General features: G+C 33.8%; 1 protein-coding gene across 2 annotated transcripts in view; it reads right to left on the bottom strand.

Annotated features, from left to right (window-relative positions):
- Window positions 1–1,365: 1,365 nt before the first annotated feature.
- The window catches only part of LOC127858061 (antiviral innate immune response receptor RIG-I-like), a 35,383-nt gene continuing 22,457 nt past the window's right edge, over window positions 1,366–14,291 (bottom strand). The window contains exons 4-19 of one of the 2 annotated variants that reach the window (XM_052394937.1): window positions 12,806–13,171; window positions 11,839–11,890; window positions 11,681–11,758; window positions 11,213–11,362; window positions 10,804–11,001; window positions 10,606–10,683; window positions 8,101–8,265; window positions 7,700–7,788; window positions 7,232–7,477; window positions 6,609–6,771; window positions 5,679–5,765; window positions 5,372–5,547; window positions 5,078–5,219; window positions 4,551–4,790; window positions 4,019–4,186; window positions 1,366–2,997 (exon numbers count right to left, since the gene is read on the bottom strand). In XM_052394937.1, coding sequence (XP_052250897.1) covers window positions 2,378–2,997; window positions 4,019–4,186; window positions 4,551–4,790; window positions 5,078–5,219; window positions 5,372–5,547; window positions 5,679–5,765; window positions 6,609–6,771; window positions 7,232–7,477; window positions 7,700–7,788; window positions 8,101–8,265; window positions 10,606–10,683; window positions 10,804–11,001; window positions 11,213–11,362; window positions 11,681–11,758; window positions 11,839–11,890; window positions 12,806–13,171 — 3,018 coding nt within the window. In that variant the 3' untranslated portion in view covers window positions 1,366–2,377. Of the gene's footprint in view, window positions 2,998–4,018; window positions 4,187–4,550; window positions 4,791–5,077; window positions 5,220–5,371; window positions 5,548–5,678; window positions 5,766–6,608; window positions 6,772–7,231; window positions 7,478–7,699; window positions 7,789–8,100; window positions 8,266–10,605; window positions 10,684–10,803; window positions 11,002–11,212; window positions 11,363–11,680; window positions 11,759–11,838; window positions 11,891–12,805; window positions 13,172–14,291 lie in introns of those variants that run through there. The other variant, XM_052394938.1, reaches the window with a different exon arrangement.

The raw sequence follows: 14,291 nt of genomic DNA, 5'->3' as shown, positions 1-14,291 counted from the left end.
CATGACTCAAAATCCATTGTCACTAATACGGTTTTTTCAGATTTTCCCATTCAACACAATTCCATTAAAATCATGCCCTTGAACTTTAACGGTTGATGGTCGTTTCGTGCCACTACCAGTTCGTGCCACTCATATTTGTGTTGTTTATTTTTCAAGGTAAGTTTCGTAAGAAATAAATGGGTTTGCAAACTTTCTCGCATGGTAATGGTATATAAAATTCAACTCATCGGACAAAATCAAGAACACAATGACACTTACCAATTTTTCTGAACAACCGTACACAGCGCAAAATGCGGGCCAGTGGGCCAGATGAGACGCTGCGTGATGTCTGCAATTTCGCACGCTGAAGATTTCCATATCCACGGGTGTTTTTATGTCAAATGTTAGTGTTTTTCAATAGATCGTATACTTATCTACAAAACAGCGAAGTAGCATTCACTTTAATCATTTTTGATGATGTTATTTTGTAAATACTTTCTCGCGCTCTTTTCGAACGTTCATTGGCAGCCATTTTGATTGTTGGTTGTATACTTCCGAAATTATGTGTTTTAATGACTCTCATAAATGTTTTTAGTGCAGAAATTGTAATTTTAAGTACCGATTTCTCGAAAAAAAAATTTATATCTTTTTAAGTTATTTGCGTTTAAATTTGATTGTTTGTTGCTTACTTGCGAACTATTTTTTATGTGTACGCTAGTGGATATGTAATCAGGTTACCGTATCTACATTAATGAAATTTAACAATTTGCAGTCTGCGTTAAATGCCGCGTTTTATACACACCCAATTTAACGGTTGTTTGTTTTTGTTTGTTTTGTTAATATTTTCTAAACGGGTTCAGCTTCGTATGTTAAACGCAATATGAACTTATTTATTAATTTGGGAATAAAATCGCAATATGTATTATTTAAAATCAAATTTGAAGTGTCTAGCGCGTGAATTGTCTCATGGGGGTGAATTGTGTTTGGGTTGCTATTAACGCTATTAACGCTTCCGGCGGGAACTCATTTTATAGCGATTGCGCAATAAAAAACACCACTTTTTCGTTATTTAATAACAAACTATATTTTTCCCAGACATAACGAAAACACCAACAGGTAGATCGCATTCTGGTCCATATACATGTCAAATTTCAGCAAACGTGTTGGGCCGATTTTCAACACTCTCAAATCGCAGTGATACGCCGGAGCTTAACGAATTTTAGTCGCCATTATCATTCGTTCAATTGGACGTCATCAAATGATGACGTCAATATAGCACTCATTCCATATGGTCAAACAATCATATGATATCATAGCTTAACAAAGCTTTAGGTAATTCAACCAATATATGTTAAAATGACACATACACGAACATGCAAACATACGCATGTTGGAATAGGCATTTATTACACAATCAACACTAATGCAGGCAACATATCACATGTCTTTCCTTAATTGCCATAACATATAACACATGTTTCCCGCGCGAACTGCATTTTAAGCAAGACACCAATACACCAATTATTACAAAGATTAATTTGGAATTTGATTATTACCAATACATCTCATGGTTTTCCTGTATTTGTATTTGTAATAAAGATGTATTAAATCATAATGAAACACCCCTTTATGTTATCAAAATTCTCAGACATTTAACAATCAACATGGACAAACATAAAACAAAGATCATTATGTGACAATGTATTCTCTCTTCACAAAAACATGTTTATTCCAATCATACACATTCAAAAGAAATATCACACTTAAGCGATGTATGTCTTTTGTGATTAGAATTTACATTTGATTCTAGTTTGAATTATTAATTGCAGTATACGTATTGCTATTCCATTCCTGTTCTGAACTTTTGACAGCCACAATTCACGACAGCAAGTTATCTATTGAATTCAATGAACAAAAATGCTTGCAAAATAGTCCATACACTCGATTATAACTTAAAGGTGCATTTTAAAAGACAAGCAGTTTCAATATTAGTAAAACATGCTTATTTGAAATTATAATAAAACACATTTTACAACATAAGAAATTAATTTCGACGCAAAAAGGTTCTATGCAATAACACATTTTGAAATGTTGGTAGCTCAAAGCATTTTCATTTTATTCCAATAATTCTTAAGAAAAAAATAAAACCATACACAATCATTGTATTCATCCTTAAATCATTGTGTTTAATGCTGAAACTAAATAAATGTAATAATCATTAAATACACAATAAATACGTTTTCTTTGAAGATTACCATAATACTAATTTGCTAAAAATATAGTTTGCACTTCAGTGCTCTTGTTAATCGCATATGACTCGTTTAACAACAAATATGCCTTTGGTGTATGATATAAAAACGTGTTTATTAATCCCATAGTGCATCGTAAATGTTCACGGCTATTCGGTGTTAGTTTGATATGCCAACAATGACGGGATATCGTTCAGGTCGTGCTGAGGAAAATCGAAGGGAACTTCACCCCACTTTCTGTAGAAAGAAATCGCCTCGGTGCGGTTATTTTTGAATTTCAAATTTTCCAGCTTAATTATATAAAGCAGGTACTTTCCACTTTCTGCTACTATTCCCCAATCAAGAGGACACGATTTGCAATGCATTTTATACCTTTTTAAAATGCCTGCGTATCGTTGTTGTGCTGTGTGTTCCACTAATTTAACCCGACCGGGAAAAGACTGGTCAACAACAAAGTGTTGATTATTTTCCAGTTTGTGGATATCAGAAGCCTGGCAAAGAACAGCATTACATCGGTGGCAAGAAACCGTAAAATCATCATCGCAAGTAAGCTTTCTTTTCTTAGGCTCTTCATGTTGAGGGTCATGGTATTTGAGCTCATGACGTTGGTTGTCTTGTAAATTGCGTCGAAAGGTTGTCGAATCCATCTGCAAAATCTGCTTCATGGCCCTGTACATTATGTTCACTTTATAAATATTCACTTCGTCTCTTTGAAGCAATTGCGAGCTGGCAATAGTTATATGTGTAGCGTCTGATTTTCGACTTCTTCCTGAATAAAGAAGGAATCAGAGTAAGTGCATAGACGCGCCTATACACTTCGGCACATTCACAATTGCTAAAGCTCGAAACATGGTCCATGCAATGAAGGGACTTTTTCACGTTTGTGTAATTTGACAAAAGTTCCAGATTCCTAAATGTTCGTTGTAGTTATGATATAGTTGAGAAAACAGTAATACCATGTTAAAAAAATTCCATTGTAAGCATCTTTGGACAATTAAAAACCTGGAAAGTATAATGCGTTGCGACGCGAAACGATTGAATAATTTGGTGAGTTCTGTTGTCGTTACAGTTTGTGATACTACGATGATTGCTTATATAAAGTATAAAATGCATCACTTATTGTATGAGCATGGATGGTCGAGTAGTCTAAGCGATAGACTCTTACTCCAGGGGCCAATGGTTCGAGCCCAATTGAGAGTTAGTTTGTTCTTTCTTTTATTTATTCTTGATTTTACTCGAGCTTTTAGATCCAATGTTTATATTTATCAATATAAAGCATTTCATGTCAAACTTCGATACATGCCAAAATCTGTGAAAAGGTCCCTTTAAGAGAATATCGTAGTATCTTGTATTGATTTTTGCAGTACGTATTTACGTTATTATATTCCAAGACTAATCCTTCAGGTAATTCCATTCTTACCAAACATAATTTAATGATACAATTAAATACGATGTATCGAAAGTAATTTGTTGTGTTTTGCTGAAAACATTTAGTTTTTTCATACCAAATGCATTTAATTATGAAAATATTCGAAAGCGACGTGTTTAATTGGAATTTAAACTGAACTTAATTCTTGCTTATGTTATATGAAGACGCATCAACAGATATATAAATACAAAGTATGCGAATAATAATTTTAATTACTAAACCGCTATTATTATACCGATTTAAATGCACATATTTCTTAGTTTGGTTGGTCAAGTGTGAATAAAAGCCGATTTACTTACGTTGAAAGATTTTGAAAATATTTCGAGATTAGAGCTTAACACTATGGTGCAAGTTGACTGACCTCTCATTTGGACCTTAGTTATTTCATTCCCAGCATAGTTGTAGTTGATCACTATGTTGCAGTCAGGCACGTCTAAACCTTCGATACCCACGGATGTACACACAAGTATCTTGTAGTGCCCGTCTTTAAATTTTTCTAGCGTGTTTGTTTGATCCTCTTTGCTCATACCTGTTAAACATATTGTATGTTTTGCATTTCGTACATTGTACATATTGATATGCACTTTACCAGTCGTTTTGAAATTACAATTAACTATATCAATTTATAGAAACGGAAACAAAGCATATACAATACATAATTATTTTCAAATTGATAAACTCATTTCAGATACTCTCTTATTTAGCACAATGATGTTTTCCCTGGCTATGTATGTGTAGGCAGTTTTCAGAATATAAATAACTCTTCAACGGTGAGTCAGCTTTACATCGTATATAACATGTTTGTTTATTTACGAATTTGTTATCGTATTTCACGTCATTCTCACTGCATCAACTTACTGGCCGAGATGTCAAAAGAAAAAATACGTACGTACCTGGAATACAGCCCCGGGTGTCTTGTCCGAATAGATAATGCGCGTTTATTCGAACTGTCTTAAATTCCAGATCAAGAACTTCAGCTAATGCTTTGCACGTTGCGCGAGCTTGTACAAAAACCATTGCTCGGGAGTCCTCCCCTTTCTCGAGAAGCATTTGTCGTAACTGTGCGCACAATGTGCTAACATTGGGATTATCCTCGTCTCTTTTGCTAACTTGCAACAAATTCCTCTGAACCTCTATAATTCAACACAATGTTTTTATAATTCTAGAATTTTGAAAATTCATATGCAGTTGAGCGATGCTATAAGCGATATGTCAATCTTGAATAGATGCTGTGCAGTGCATAACGCAATAAATGAATACAATTTGTTTGTTCACGGCTATGGTGGTATGACGCATTAAACATAATAACAATGTCTGATAGTTTCGCATGAGAGTTATCTTAAATAAAACGTCGTTCTTCATTTATCTAGCGACGGCACTGCTGTAACCACGTTTTATTTTAAAATGCATAATAACCTACCTATAAATATATTATACAATTCCTTTTCGTTTTCAGTATGTCTGTCTTTTCCCTGTGATTCAACCTTCTGAGCTTCTGCTAAATACTTTATAACATGTTTAATGGGAAGCAGTTTGTTCACCTCAAATGCTGAAACAAAAATCTGGAAAGCAAATAAGAAAGTTTTATTTAGTGTATACCAGCTGTCGATAAACAATGATGGAAGGAGTAGCATCAGATTTAAACGTACGGATACAATATTCTAATAGCTGTAGTTTAATGTTTAATCTAAAGGAGTATCATATTTTTACGAACTGCGAGATATCGAGCACATGATCCAATGTCTCTTAAGTCTTCTTCAGAGGAATGGTTATGTCTAGCATGTGTTTGAAGCAGCAATGCCCATTTGATGTATTCTGCCGGCTTTTTGGCATGGTCAGGCCTGTTATTTGAAACCAAATCGACCAGATTCGGTTGCACTATAGCAATTTCTGAAACAAGTTCGTCAAATAAATCTTATAAATTGTTCTGTTTTAAACAATCGTACGATAATAGTTAAATTTGATTTCATCAGGATAAATAAAATAAAAATAAAATGTTACAAAAATCTCTAAATAAATACCTTCTAAAAGGTATTCTGTTTTCAGAATCGCTCGGCTAATTGCCTCTCTACACGGGTCGAGGTGGGTTTCTACGAGGCTGATCCTTTCTGTTAAGGTAAAAAGATAATTGTTAAGTAGCTGTTAGCTTCTTAAACAATAATAAGTACATGACCTTTTTTGCTCGGAACATCATGTAAACACAAAACTAAGCCTACTGAAGTGTTTAATTAATTTTAAAGTTATTACATACTGTTAAGCGAATATACCCAAGAGCACATATGCAATAATTTTGGAACTGTTTTCATTGATGAACGCCTTTAAAATGATCGTAAGTGTTATTGAGAAGTCTTGGTTATTTACCGGTTCTAGTATGTTAACAAATTAAATGTAACTTGTGTGCATGTCAACAAAAGAATCCCTTAATTGGGTACATACATGTAAAGTTTAGAATTTGTCATATTGTCAGTAGTACTAGCATTATCCGGATGTTTTGGAAAGGTGTGAACTGTATGCGGAAATGCTATATATTTGTATCAATTTGATTTAAGAACACACATACATGATAAGCCGATATAAAATATCCTACAATACACATTTTATCAAATGATTGAACTTTACATAAAAGTTGTAAGTACGATGTAGAACGAACCACTGAAGAAAACCACTTGGATACGATTACAATTATGATAAACAGCACAGAGCATTGTTTTCAATATCGTTACGGATCAATAAAAAACGGTTATGTTGTTTACAATGATAAAATATATTTTTAGAAGCATTAACTAAAACAAATATTGAAAATAAGTCTGGAATTTACAACTGTCCCAAACATACTTGTTATCCGATAACAGACCTAAAGATTATAAAGATGCGAAAAAGCAAAGAAAGGAAACATATGTCCAATTGAATACTTTTTTTTTACAATTATAGCCAAAACAAATGTTGAGTACCTTCCGTAGGGATGTTACACCATTTCATGTATTCGTCTTCGTATTTTTGGACTGTTGAAAGAATTCTGCAATCCAACAGGGCACACAATTTCAGGATGTAGTCCACGGCTTCGCTTTCGGTCCTTGCCTTTCCTATCCCAATTGAAGCTGTTAATCCTACAATCTACAATATACAAACGTCGTACTTAATTTGACGGACCAACTGTTGAGTAGGGCCATTATAGTAATACAAAAGTAGTCGCATTCATTGTTTGATTACAGTTATGTAATGAGGTTAACCTTAAAACCCGTTAAAGTACCCCAGTGACTGCTCAAAAACTTTTACCTAAATACCATTTAGCTTTTGTAGTAACATGTTTCATACTAATACCCTCAGCTGATTTCTCATATTTCTTTATGATTTCTGTACACGGTATCTTTACAATGTCTATTGGTTCTTTCTCTAAAGTATACATTGGAAGACCTAGTTTAAAACAGAAGCTGCTCCAGTGTCAGTATCATCATCGCTTAATTGTCACTTATTTATGATTGACAGAGCTATATAGATTACACCAAGCATATGAGGTCAATAAATATTTAAAACTGTAAATGTATGTAGAAAAAATAACGCAATGTGCATATACCTGGGGAAGGTTATTAACGTTCTTGTTCTTTTCTACAATGTACCGTCTTCCCAGATTTGCGTATGGAAGATTTCCTGATGTGTGATGGCATTCGTCTAATATCAGCAAGGAAAAATCAGATAGTTGCACGGAACCCTTATCAATGTTGTTCAGCAAAATTTGCGGCGTAAGGCAAAGTATATCGTTATTGGGAAGGAATGCAGCCATATTGGTGAATGCATCCATTTCGGAAGAAATCAGCTTAATCTGCAAAATAAATTACCTGACTTTATATACAATATTTACGAAAAACAACAGCAAACAGTAACTAAAGAGCACGAAACTATCCACAAACATTGATATGCCGTTTCACAAGAAATTCTTTTTTTATTTATTTGAAAAATCTGTTGTAAAAGAAATAAACGCACACACGCGCTCGTTATGCTTTTCAAATTAAATGTGTTCGCTGTAAACATAAGTATACCGTACCTTACACCTAGGTAGTCGACTCGTAAGTGTCTGGAATTGTTGTTGAATGAGAACGTTTGTACGGGCCATAAACACGACTCTGTGCTTAACTTCAAATCGTGAGATAATGGTTAACACACAATATACTATCGCCCATTCGTGTTGTTCATCTTTTTATTTACATTTGTATTTTATAATATCGAATCAAAACACTCTAAATACAGTGTCAATCTATTCACATTTACATTTTCCAATACTTAAAATAGTTAGAATACATTTATCGATATTCTAGCATTCTACTATCGACTACGTTTTTTTAATTCGGACATTTCGTAGATTTCACCAATAACAATTAATGAGACGATCAGAGTTTTATTGTGTTTATACAATAATAAATGTATGCGCCAAATTTTATAAAATACCTTTCGACGTATCAGCCAGGTGCTTTTCAATGATGTTCAAAGCCACGTATGTTTTACCGGTACCCGTTTCTGCACAAATAATCGTGTTCATTCCATTCACAGCATTCTCAGAAAGTTCCAACTGATAGTTTCTGAGTTTGTACGGGGAAGCCGTTATGCCTGTTTCTGTTTCGGTATTTGTTTATGTGTACACATGATAGCTTGAAATGTTATAAACATTTACCTAAATTTATATTGTACACATTTATTCAAACTTAACAGTCGATTAATAATGAGTATTATTACCATGAAGAACAATAACAAACAATTCCACTAATCTGTGTACTTGCTATCGTAGTTATTAGGCTTCGTTGTGTCCCATGCAATAAATATTTAAGTGCAACAAGCATTATGCAACTTAATTTGGATGGAGACGCGTGTTTCTTTAAGCCACAAGGGAACATCACAATCAATATTTATACAAAGATTGAACACATACACACAATATGTATATTGCCTAACTATATTTTATATTTCTTCAAAAATGTGAAATGGGGCTAATGCTTTTTTTAATTAATTGTTAATATTTTGTGGCCTAGTACCCTGGAAAGAAAATATAAATCACACGCATGGTGTTTGCATGGAGAGATCCCGTTATTTTGACAAATCGAGGGGTTAGAGCCAGAACGTGGTAAGTGCACTTTTTATCAAAAAACACTTTTTTGCACGTTTAGAAAGCTATTCAAATACTGTTCAATTTGCACTACTCCCTGGAATCATATCTTGTATACAACATAGTATATCTGACAGAACCAAGGTGCACTAAGTGCTTTTCGACAAATCCCTTGTATGCCAGAATGCTTTATATCCTTTTCATGACTGCAAGAAAGCTTTAATAGCACTTAAGTCTTTTTGGCACAATATGTTTTCATACATATTGAGAGGTAATACATGTGCCAAAAGGATTTAAGTGCACTTAAATTATTTTAACATAAGCCGGTTGTGCCCCTTATTCAAGGTAAAAAAATAAAATATGAAGCCCTTACCTTGTAAAGAAATTACTGTATCTGGTTCCAATCAACAGGAAACACAAACTATTGTGCTTATGGGTAATTAGATAGGGAGGAATATGACTTTATAGGTGTTTATGTTGATAAAAGACACTGTTAAGATGGTAAAATAATATTATTGTTTCAACACCTTTCTCATTGAAAGTTCTTTCTTATAGAAAGAAGATGTTTTCAAAGAAAACTACTTTTACAGTAATAGGTAAGCTTTTTAGGTATTATATTTGTGTGTAAAAAGCTATCTATTATAATTAAAATACTAAAATGTTTCACATTTGGACTTGAAAGGCAGGAAGAAATTAATGCTTATCTTTTTTAGATTTTGCAGTAATTAATTGTATACTTGTTTTACAGGTATATGTCTCTCTGACTTCAGTGCTATTTGATATGTTCACTATAGACAGGCTTTATTGCAGATGTATACTTTTATGGTTATAGCATTCAAGCAGTTCATTACACATTGAAAGTTTGAAAAAGCATGTTAACAGCTGTGCATCTATAAACTAATTTTCAAATAAACGTTTAAATGCCAAAGTTGTTCTTATATTTTTACAAAGAGTTAATATCAACGTCAGAAGAACGTCTTATGTTCAAACATAACGGCATAGCGTGTAACGACTGATCTGATTCGACGTTTCACTTTTAACGTGAAGAATGCGGAAAACCTAATTGGTAAATATTCCGGTGATCATAAATTGGAAAAATGGTAGGTGTGCGAAAATGAGACCTCCTTAAAACAAGAGCTGTGTTTGTGAAACAAAATGCCCCCTACTGCGCTTTGAGGCTGCACAGGAGCTATTTTAGAAACAATGTTAAATTTTGAATGTAAATTAACAGTGACCTTGACCTTTGACCTTGTGACCTCAAACCATGTTTGATTGTACATCTCAATTAGAGGCATGCACATGTGAAGTTTAAAGAACATAGACCCAAGAGTTTTAATTTTCTGAGCAAGGTTAAAGTTTTGGGACAGAATGACAGACAGACAGACAGACAGACAGACAGACAGACAGACAGACAGACAGACAGACAGACAGACAGACAGACAGACAGACAGACAGACAGACAGACAGACAGACAAAAAACAATATACCCCAGACTGCTAAATGTCCTGTTCTTTAAAATGGGGCATAGAATTGATTGAGCCGCAAATAACACAAACATACAAATAATACACACATGCAAGTAAACTGAATTATCAAGAATAATATTGCAGTCAAATGGGATGAACTGTGTCAAACCTATATTAAATATTAATCAAGTTGTCTCACATGTAACATATGCCTAATAACGTTTTTCTATGATTTGAGCTGGTGAACCAGTTTTGAACACATGTGACCCAGATCCAAAGTCTTTCGCATATCCATATAAATCAAGAATCAGTATATATTACAATTAATTCTTCACAGTATATATTACAATTAATTCTTCAATATTATAGTGTTTGAGTTTGACTTACTGTTTAAAGATGTTTTATCCAACTGATGTGTTTCTGTGAACATCACAGCATCCGTCAAGTGTGCGTCCAACTGATAGACTAAAAGAGATACATTATAAAATGACTTCATATAAAACATGAAAAATACAAAAATTAAAAAAGAAATTAATTGATAGCTGTCTTGTATTCATTTTAGGTATAATGTTGGTATATACTTACATATCGACTGGACAGATTTTTTCAACTCAAGATCTTCGTACCCGATGTAGGTCCTCAGATGATTTTGAACCGGTAAAAATACTTCGTCAAATTCTCTTTTTAAATATTGGCGTAGAAAGGCTAACCAACACTTCATATTTGGATACCCACAATAAATCGCCATGCACTCATTCTTGACATATTTAATTTGAACTCCACCTGAAAATAAAAACATCTCAAATATTGCCATCACTATCATAATTAGCATCAGTCTAGTCAGTTCGTATGTATGACTTGTATATTTTAATGTTTGTATACAGTTTGTATGCTTCATCGCGTATAATCAATATTCGCGTGCAATGAAAACATTCCTGTATTGTCCGATGGTGAATAAAATGGCATAAATTAAGAAATTATATGCACAACAAACCTTTACAAAAGTTGTTTAGAGCTGTTTGGATATGTCTTTGCAATTCCGAAAGAAATCCATCACGCCCGATGCCGTTTGTAGATGCCACTAACAACTCTCCTGCTTGTTCATTGCCAGTGGACGTGTTTATTTCGATAATAAGCTTCATATCTACGAAACAAGTAAATGCAACAAATCATTCGTGCTTTGTTAATAATTATCACTTTTTAAACAGTTAAGAAGCATTTTATTACAGCATATCATTATAATTAAACTTCGCTTCCATCAATAGAAGGAATATCGAATCAAGGTCATTAATTTATTGCACGTTATCAATACCCAAACTATAAGATACAGCAAAAAAACAGCAGACACAAATAAGTAAAGCTTTAGTCACTGCATTAAAATGGTTCAAGTTAAGAGCATCACAACAAGTTAAAACCAATTTAAAAATGTGTTAAGATTTATAAATGTTTCTTATATTTTTACCTGGGACATCAATTTGCTTTATGTTAGCCTGTGGCTTGCTTAGAATGTCATCAACTTTCCTTTCCAATCTTTCTAAAACTGAAATCGGAAAATAAAAACGTACAATACTGTTCAATCAATATTGGTAATATTAATTGGTTACATAAGATACACAGTACCTTCGTTGTTTCCTGCATTCTTTTCAAGAATTTTTTTCGCCTCTACGACTTCCTGAAAAAAAATCACATGAATGTTATGAATTTCTAGGACATGACGGCAATATTTTATATATTCAACCTCATATAAAAGTGTTATTGATGTTAACAAACGGTTTAGTTTCATAAACTGATATAGAGGTAATCAAGAGTCAATTATGGACTGGTATTATCGTTCTGTTAATGGACCGCACAAACTTTATATTTACGAATGAGGTAACGCCCGTATAATACACACATAAATGATACTCTGTGGTAGAGAGGTATTGTATATTACATAAGATAAGCACTAGCATTCACTTCTTATGTTCCAAATCCATAAATATATGGCAAAGTAATGACTGAGACAGGTACTTGCAAGCCCTTGTATGGCAATATTCAGCCTTTAACCTGTACGTGTGACCTTTATATTTGAGGAAGACGAGAGTTACAGGTGAGTTACACGCTGTTTCTTATGAACATTTGTTTCAAGTTATTATAAAATCTAAAAATATATTGCAAATGTAAGGCTGAGAGAGAATTGTGAACTTGCCCTTTGAGAAAGATGGCTGTAATTTGCGAATTTTCGTTATATATTTTGTGACAGCTCTCTCTCTCTGCATCTCTCTCTGTCTGTATCTATCTCTCTCTCTGTATCTCTCTCTCTTTCTCTGTATCTCTCTCTCTCTGTATCTCTCTCTGTATCTCTCTCTGTGTCTCTCTCTGTATCTCCTCTCCCCCCTCTCTCCCCCTCTCCCCCTCTCCCCCCCTCCCTCCCTCCCTCCCTCCCTCCCTCCCTCCCTCCGCACGCAGACAAACATGTATTTACTGTAAACAAATTCTGATGTAAAATTGACTTCATTAGTGTAAAGAAAGAGAAATCTATATGCTTGTAAGCGCACATCTTTTTTGTACCTACACACATATATCTAAGAGAACATATTCCACTTACCATTAAAATCTGGCTTGATTGCGTAGAGTGCAATTTCAATGTTCCTTCGATGCTGTCTAATTTAGCTTTGTGTTTACTAAGCATCTCTGTTGTTTTACAGTACTTCTTTTGCAATTCTTTCAAATGTTTTTCAAGTTCATTAAATCTTTCTCCTATTTGCTGAGAAAGCTTCTTTTCAATCACAGTCAACTGTGCTATTTCCTGTTTTATGTGTCCGAAATTCGCTTCTGAATTGGCAACGTTTAACGACTGTGTCTGTTCAAGCTGTTCCTTTAATGAGACTATCAGGTCTTTTACGACAACAAGTGTATCTTCTTTGGCTACTATTTCGTCTTCTACAGTAATTCGCTGATTGTCGTTTTTTAACTTAAATATAGAAAATGTTAACACCATTGAGAGAGGGTCTAACAATTTTTTTCACAGGTACAAACTGTAACATAACGCACACAAAACGCATAACATAACGCACACAAAACGCACATTTGGGGTATTGTTGGATTTATATAATGATCGAAATTTGTACCACATTTCATACAATCTTAAATAGGCAGCCATCTGGATCAACAAATCAATAGTCTCGGGTTATAATTACCGGGCACGAATATTTGCTTACCGTATGTGTCAATATTCGGTAATTCCCGTATGTATTCGTTAAGTGTCCGTTGCATACGTCATATTTATGTTGCAGACACGTGACTTAACAAACGGCCAATCAGAATTGTACATGTAGACACGTGACGTTACACAGCCAATCAGAATTGTACATGATGACACGTGACGTTACACAGCCAATCAGAATTGTACACGTAACAATTATCAAAGCTTTCGTTGTTTATATCTATATTTATGGACAGTCTTACTTAAACGGCCGAACATACAAGTCGCATTATTGCTGGCTTTCGCGGGATGGGCCCGTTGCGGGTTTCGCATGTATCTTGTATTTGACAAACATTTTGGAAACGTTGTGTTGTGTTAATAAGCAGAAATAAAACGCAAAGAAATCAGAAATGAACTTTGTTGGTTACTGTGTATTATCAACGAACAATACGCAATTACGCTACACAGTACATTTTATGGAGCCGTGTACCATGGATACGACCGAAGTACGATCACAAGTGCGATCACGTGCCGAAAAAATGAAAACATCACAACCACAACGCGACAAGAATTCAGGTCAGGTGTTTAAAAAAATTATGGCAAACTTGGAGAGGGAATTTCAAAATTTATAAAGTAGAAAATTAAAGTAAAAGGCGTCATGACAACGAAATTTTTAAGAATTGTTTTAAAGAATTTAATGTAGTTAGATGTTAAAAATAATAGTGTTGATAATAAATTATGTACGAACAAATTTTACAAATATCAAAATCATGCCAATTTTGCATTTATCGGTACATTTTTATAAATAACGGTGAATTGAGAATAAAAAGAGATATTTGAGTTTTACATTATTTTTATGAGTTATAAAAAATAATGAAATTAGAGGCGA

Source organism: Dreissena polymorpha, chromosome 14, assembly GCF_020536995.1.
Source record: "Dreissena polymorpha isolate Duluth1 chromosome 14, UMN_Dpol_1.0, whole genome shotgun sequence".
Classification (NCBI taxonomy): domain Eukaryota; kingdom Metazoa; phylum Mollusca; class Bivalvia; order Myida; family Dreissenidae; genus Dreissena; species Dreissena polymorpha.
The sequence above is the reverse complement of the archived record's forward strand: the minus strand, read 5'-3'. Positions and strand labels throughout refer to the sequence as shown.